The sequence below is a fragment of the Mesitornis unicolor genome, unplaced genomic scaffold (genome assembly GCF_000695765.1).
Source record: "Mesitornis unicolor isolate BGI_N332 unplaced genomic scaffold, ASM69576v1 scaffold15721, whole genome shotgun sequence".
NCBI lineage: Eukaryota > Metazoa > Chordata > Aves > Mesitornithiformes > Mesitornithidae > Mesitornis > Mesitornis unicolor.
This window is the reverse complement of record NW_010166058.1, coordinates 25,854-33,589: the sequence shown is the minus strand read 5'-3', so window position 1 is coordinate 33,589 and position 7,736 is coordinate 25,854. Positions and strand designations below refer to the sequence as shown.

The following is a 7,736-nucleotide window of genomic DNA, read 5'->3' as shown; positions in this document are numbered from 1 at the left end:
GCCTTCCTACCCTCAGCCAGATCAACACTCCCTCCCAACTTAGTGTCATCTGCAAACTTGCTGAGGGAGCACTCAATCCCCTTATCCAGATCACTGACAAAGATGTTAAATAGGACTGGCCCCAAAACAGAGCCCTGGGGAACACCGCTTGTGACTGGTCACCACCTGGATTTAGCTCCATTCACCACAACCCTCTGTGCTCGGCCAACCAGCCAGTTTTTTATCCAGCAAAGCATATGCCCGTCCAAGCCATACCCAGCCAGCTTCTCCAGGAGGATGCTGTGGGAGACAGTGTCAAAGGCCTTACTGAAGTCCAGGTAGACAACGTCCACAGCCTTCCCCTCATCCACCAAGCAGGTCACCTCGTCATAAAAGGAGATAAGATTAGTCAAGCAGGACCTGCCCTTCCTGAACCCATGCTGACTGGGCCTGATCACTTGGTTGTCCTGCATGTGACGTGTGATGGCACTCAGGATGATTTGCTCCATCACCTTCCGTGGCACCGAGGTCAGACTGACAGGTCTGTAGTTCCCTGGGTCTTCCTTCCGGCCCTTCTTGTAGATGGGCATCACGTTTGCAAGCCTCCAGTCGACTGGGACCTCCCCAGTTAGTCAGGACTGTTGGTAAATGATGGAAAGTGGCTTGGCAAGCACTTCTGCCAGCTCCCTCAGGACCCTGGGCTGGATCCCATCTGGCGCCATACACTTGTCTAAGTGGTGTAGCAGGTCGCTAACCACCTCTTCATGGATTATGGGGGCTTCACTGTGCTTACCATCCCTGTCTTTCTGCCCAGGGAACTGGGTACCCAGAGTACTGCTGGATTTCCTACTAAAGACTGAGGCAAAGAAGGAATTAAGTACCGGAGCCTTTTCCTCATCCCCAGTCACTATGCTTCCTCACACATATACTAGAGGGGGGACACTCTCCTTAGTTCTCTTTTTATTGCCAATGTATTTATAGAAACCTTTTATATTGTCTTTAACAGCACTAGCTAGATTGAGTTCCAGCTGCACTTTAGCCCTTCTAATTTTCTCCCTGCACAGCCTCACGGTAGCCCTACACTCCTCCTGTGATGCCTGCCCCTTCTTCCAAATATCATAAACTCAAATGATAATTCTGTGGGATTCAGAGAGGCTTTCTGTTCCCCTCCTACTGAATTCACCTGAAAGGTGTAGGCATTTGGTATAAAAAACAATCCAGAATTGAACACTTCCAAAAGATACGGAGTTTCTGCTGAAGATGATGGAGAACTGGAAGTAAAGGATGTGCTGCTTAAAAGCAGAATTTTTAGGGAATTCCTTGCTTGAGAAGCCATTAGAGTGCTAAGCAGCGTGCCACATTTTGGGGCAGTACATACGAACAATTCTTGGTATCATTTGAACATTACAGTCTCAGTATTAAGTTTTAATAAACTTTGTTTCTTGTTTGAGGAAAATATTTTATGTATTTTATGTTCTGGCAATGAACATTATGATAACTAAAACACATCAAAAGCAGTATTACTGTGCCAAAAGATGAAGCACTTCTTGAACTGATGACTCAAATACTGTTTTGTGTGTTCATGAAATGCTACTTCCAAGTAGCTCTTTTCTTGCTGTTCTTTTAGGTCTATTTAGAAAATTGACAGGAAATACCAGTCATTAGTTTATTACTACTAATTGAGCATTAGAAAAATTATTCTTGAGGTTTTAGCGGTTAAAGATAAAGCAAAGAAACGGTAACAAGATTAGGAACAATGAATTTACCTGATTTTCTGGTCCATTTCTTCTAAGGACTCCTTCTTTACTATGTCAAGCTCCTGCTCATGTTCTTTTCGCAGAGCGCGTAAGTCTTTTTGAAGATTATTCACTTCTTTGCGTAGTTTCTGTTTCTCCCTTTCAGTGTCATCTAGTTTAGTCTGCAAGTCCTTCTTCTGATTCTGCAGATCACCCAGTAACTTCTGCAGCTCCAAACCAGATTTAGCTTTTTCTTCAACCTTTTCCTCAAAAGCTTTCAGACTGTCATTTCTTTCATCCAACTGCTCCTGTAAACTTTTTAGCTTTTCTTCATATCTCAAACTCATATCCTCCCTCTCTAACTTACGGACTTCATTTTCCTTCACTAGATCATTTTCCAACTTTTTTATCTTCTGTTCTAAAGACTGACTGACTGCCTCCTTTTCCTGCAATTTTTTCTGGAAATCTCCAATTACATGCTCCATATCTAAGTGTTTTTGTTCTTCAGCTTTTAACCCTTCGCTAGTGCTGGCTAAGTCACCACCACAACGAGCATGTTCATCTGCTAACAGTGAGTATTTTTTGGTTTGCTCCTCAAGTTCTTTCCTGAGACTTTCAGTCCTACTCTGCCCCTCCTGATGGCTCTTCTCAACCCATTCTAGTTTTTTAAGGAGCTCTTCCTGTTTGTTCTGCAGTTCAAGTCGATAGTCATTGCTCTCTTGTAGTTCCTTTTCATACTTCTGCAACAATTCATCTTTTTCAGTTAAGCCCTTCTGTACGAGGAGCATTTTCTCTTCATACGTCTTTTGGACACTCTGGAGCATGTTATTTTTTTCTTGTTCTAAAGCAGCTTTTACACTCTCTACTTTTTGCAGCATTTCTTTCTCTAGTTCTGTGGAATCTCTTGTTGACTTAATTTTTTCTTCTAAGGACTCAATTTTGGCTTCTCTCTCCTGTACTTTTTGTTCCAAGTCTCTTAACTGATTTTCTCTATCTTGCTTAAATTGCTGCTCCTTTTCTTTCATCTGAGACAGCAGTTGCTTTTTAATAGACCCAATTTTTTGCTCTGCCTTCTTTTTCAAATCTGCCAGCTTAGTGTTGTTTTCTGCACTCAGTCTCTCTGCTAATTCTTTCAATTCTTCCTCTTTGCTTTTAAGCATTGCTGACTTTATTTGGTCAAATTCCCTCTCCTTTGCTTCAAAATCAGCTTTCAGTGAACCTATTTGCTTCTCAAGATTAAGCACTTTTTCTTCAGCCTCCTTAAATCTGTTGTCCTTTTCAGAAGCCACCTTCTCTGCCTGCTGCAGTTGCCAAGCTATCTCTTTTTGCTCTGAATCTTTTTGTTCATTATACTTCTTAAGTTCCTCCATCAAGGAATAATTTTCTGAAGTTTTCTGAGCAATATGTTCTTCTAGTTCAGTAATTCTTGCTGCTTGGATTTTTAACTTTGCAGTTAACTCACTTTCTTGCTTTTCCCTCTTGTTTTGCTTTTGTTCTAATTCACTTTTTAAGCTATCAAGATTCTTGCTTTGTTTAGCCAGCTGCTCCTTCAGTTTATTTAGCTCTTCATCTTTTTTATTGGCTTCAATATTGCTTAATTCAAGTTTGCTCTGCAAATCTTTAATAGTGTCATGATTTTGTGTAAACCTGGTTTGTGCTTTCATCTTCCACTCTGACAGCTTGCCTGTGCAATGATCTACCTGCTCAAGAGCTGATGCTTTTTCTTGACTCAGCATCTCAACTATGGATGATAACTCCTGTACCTGGCTTAGCAACTGCAACTGATCCTCTTGATGTTGCTTGCTTAACAGAGATATGGCTGCTTCCTTATCTGTTAAACTTACCATGCTTTCAAGTCTAACATTAAGGTCAAGAATTGTTCTGTTAAGAGCAGAGATCTCGGATTCTTTTTCCTGGAGTTCCTCCCTCATTGAGGTAACAGCATTGATATTTTCAGATAACTCTTTCCTCAGCTGTGTTATCCAAGTTTCTTTTTCCGATGCTGCTTGCTGCTGATGCCCTCCCTCTTTCTGCAATTGTTCCTTTTCAGTTACAAGTCCTTCAATGTCAGCTTTCATGGACATAATTAAATTATCCTTCTCTTGCAGCTCTTGCATTGACTTTTGCAAAGAAGTACTTGACGCAGAATGATGCTCTGTTACTTCTCTAAGTTGAGCTTCTAGTTCAGAAATCTTACTTGTTTTAATTAATACAGCTTCTTTAACTTTTGCAGTTCGGTGCTCACAATCTACAATTTTGCATGTTACTATGCCAATTTTTTCATTACATTTTTCAATCAATTCATTGCTTTTTGTTTGCAATAAAGCTTCAGCATTCTTCCAATAAGCATCCAACTGGGCTGCAAGCTCTACAGACTGACTTCTAAACTTCGTTTCTTTTAGCTGAACTGCCTCTATTTTTTTCTCATAATTTTCATGATCTTTATACTGGGAAGACTGCACACTTTGGAGTTTCGCTTCAAGTGTTTTTAGTGTATCAGCCAGCTCAGTAATTTTGGCTTTGTCATTTTCTTCAACTGCTTTCTGTTTACTGAGCTGTTCCTTAAGTCCTGACTGCTCTTTCAGGGATTGATTAAGATCATCTTCCAACTTGTTCAACTGTGTTTTCAGGTCACTTTCTTTATTTGACAAAGCATTCACCTTAGCCACTGACTGCCTTAGTTGTTCTCGCAAGTCCTTCAGGGACTCTTCCCTTTTCATCTGTTCTTCCTTTAGTCGAGTTATTTCTGTTCTGGACCCCTCCTTCTCAGCACTGAAAGTGGCAAGTTTCTGTTTCAGGTCTCCAACTTCCTGTTCTTTTTCTTGCAGTTCCATTTCATGTTTTTCCTGGAGCTCTTCAACCTGCTGATTGAGTTTCTTTTCCCAACTCTGGGTAATTTCTTCCAACTCCCTCCTATGAGCCTCAGCAAGACTCTCTAGTTGCTCCTTCTGATTAGATTCCAGTTTTGACACAGCGTCATTGATTCTGGCTGAGCTGGCATGTGCCATTTCCAACATTTCAGCATTGAATTCACTCTCTTTTTGATTGAACTCTAATTGCTTGTTTTCAAGCTCTTTTTTTAGTTTAGCCTCCTGCTCAGCAAGTTTCTTTTTGAAAGTTTCTTGCATATCTTTTGATTTCTGTTTGATTTTCTCAATTTTGTTCTCCTGACGTTTCAGTTTACTTTCATATTCTTCTTGTAAAGCACTAATTTTCTCCTCTGCGGCTAACACTTTCTGTTCAAGCTCTCCTACTTCCTTGTTCTGTAACTTCTTCATGTGTTCAATTTCATTTTCCTTCTCAGTTAGATTTGTCTTTCTCTCATCAGCTTCTCTTTGTAGATCCTTCAGATGACATTCATATTGTTGTGTTAGAGAGGTTACTTTTTGTGTATTTTCATTGCTTTGCTCTTCCAAACACTCCTTCAGGTCATGTACCTGAGAGATGTATGCCTCTAACTCATTCATCACTTTGCTCAGTTGTGATTTGGTTGTTTCTAGCTGCTCACAAAGTTGCAATTTTTCACCTTCAAGATCTATCAGCTTTTGCCGCAGCTTTGCTAATTCCTCTTCATGCACCTTTGTTTGCTCATTAGAAGTACTCTGATAAGACTCTGAAAGCTCCTTTAGTTTTGCAGACACTTGAACAAGTTCAGCTTCAGATGTTTCTGCAGATTCCTTTAGTTTCTGCTCATGTGCTTTTAGTTTCTCCAGAAGTCTGTCTTTCTCCTCCAATAATTGCTTGAGTTTGTTGAGTTCCTCTCTGAGTACCTTCTCAACACATTGAATAGCCATTTCATGCTCTTTTAACATCATTTCAACCTCTTTATTGTAGCGATTCTTCTCTTCTTCCAACTTTCCTTCCAATTCTTGCTTTGCTTCACATACTTTTCTAGTCAATTCTGAGACTTCTTGTTCTAACTCACAACGTATTTTTAGTGCTTCTGATAGCTCAGAAGATAGTGCTTCTAATTCTGTTTGTTTCACATCAAGTTTTTCTAATGTTTTTTCATTCATCTCTTCTATGTGTGCACGGAAAACTGTTTCTTTCTCTTTCAAAATTGTCTCTATCTCCTGTTCCTGTTTCTTTTTCATTTTTTCTATTTCAGTTACTTGTTGTTGCTTTAAGCTTTGAAGTTTTTCTGTCCAAAGCTTCTCCTGCTGCTGTTTCATATACTCCAATTCTTTCTTGTGTTTTTCAACTATATCATTAATTTCCTTATTGTGCTGCTTTTTTTCAGACTCCATCCAAGTACTTAATTCCTCTGATTGCTTTCTATCATCTTGGGAATATTTGGCAAGAGAGCTTTCCAGTTCAAGAATTCTCTATTAGAGAATACAGTTTTAAAAGAATATGAATATTCAAAAGGTAACAAGTTGATTAAATTTAAAAAAAATCTCATCAGGTTCACGTAACTGCAAGTCACTTATTTCATTATTTTTAGTGAACATCAACTTTTCATATAAGCCTTTCATTCACCTAGTTTGTTCTCAACTTTGCTTACATTATGGTTAGTTATTTAATGAAAAAAAGTTCTATTTCAGTGCAGTGAAAATAGAAACAATAAAACTTGGAAAGAATTAAAATTAAAAAAATTCAAATTATATTTATGAGAGATATGGTCACATTTTCTTTTTAAACTAAAGCACCGATACATAGGACGAAAGATTTTGGGAGTTTACATGAGTATTACAGAGCTTTCCACATATCTACTGATTTATCTTAATTCTGTCTCTCATGGAAATGCTGCTGTAAAATTAAAACAATTCTATAAGAAAAACTTACAAACTAATATTTGGAAGTGGTGGAATAATGTACAAATTTGCATTAGCAGATAATACAATTTTACCTATTACATAAAACAAAGGACACTTAATTTAAGCAAGTTTTTTACTTACTCAAGTATCCTTGTAAGTATCTCTATGGTACCGGTACCCAGAAGTTAAACAGCTTGAAGTTTAACTCTCTTGTATAGCATACATGATTTTTATGTAGATGGATACAAATTCATATCCTACATCATCATATAAAGTGAATGTATTTCTCTATTTTGCCATCTAATCTTGTAAAAAAACTAGGGACTGCAGCATACCATGGCAATACACTAAATTTCTGTCACTAGAAGCAGCATTGTTGAGATTAAACCAAGCCAATCACAATAAATCCAAAATAGTTGTAAATCTGTCACAGTTGAATATATACTGAAAGGAATTCTTGTAAAAATTTACCCTTTTGGAATCTCTACTCACAGTTCTAAAAGTCTCTACTTCTTGATGCATCTCCTGAACTTTCTTGTCACATTCTGACTGTATAGCTTTCTTCTGTAGCTCTAATTCCTCTAAGGCTAGGGATTCTTGCTGCTCTTTTTCTTGAAGGGCTTTTAAACACTCACTCTGATTTTTTTCCTGTATCAAAAATTACGATTAAAACAGTAAGTATAGTCATCACACCTTCAAAACCAGTATAATAGGAGTCAAACTAGTTACAAACTAGTACAAACTAGTTAATAGGAGTCATATACTAATTACCTGTATTTTTCACACACAGACAGAGTTTGTATTTAATCTGTGAAAACAAGTTTGCTATAAATCTCTCTTCTTGGGAACCATTTGTCTTCTACTTCTCTTTGTATGAAAAACATTATGCAATCCAGTCTTTCATTTTGGTTTGTTTACCATGATTGATCGACAGTAACACCTTAGAGGAATTAAGGTCTGTCCTCACTTGATTTCACTGCTAATGTATTTTAAAACTTCTATTCCTTACGATTTAAAAAAATAATAATAACTTGAGAAACATGTAGAAAATTATAGTCAACAAGAGACTGTCAAAGTCCCTCATTCATAGTCACCCACCAACATAGAAGAGCACAAAAGAGAATTTACTATTTGTTAGATAAAATTACATGATTATCTAAAGTGGATTACAGTTTATAAAAAAGCGCAAAGAATTGCAATGATTCTTCCCAGCCTGACCAAGAAGAAAATTATTTTCTGAGGTCAAACACTATTCACTGTTAAC

At 37.9% G+C, this 7,736-nt stretch overlaps 1 protein-coding gene across 1 annotated transcript in view; it reads right to left on the bottom strand.

Annotated features, from left to right (window-relative positions):
- GOLGA4 (golgin A4) overlaps nt 1-7,736 on the bottom strand; it is a 49,898-nt gene that overhangs the window by 21,285 nt on the left and 20,877 nt on the right. The window contains exons 11-13 of the mRNA XM_010194850.1: nt 6,965-7,120; nt 5,351-6,040; nt 1,746-5,137 (exon numbers count right to left, since the gene is read on the bottom strand). Of these exons, the coding sequence (XP_010193152.1) occupies nt 1,746-5,137; nt 5,351-6,040; nt 6,965-7,120 (4,238 nt within the window). The remainder of the gene's footprint in view (nt 1-1,745; nt 5,138-5,350; nt 6,041-6,964; nt 7,121-7,736) is intronic.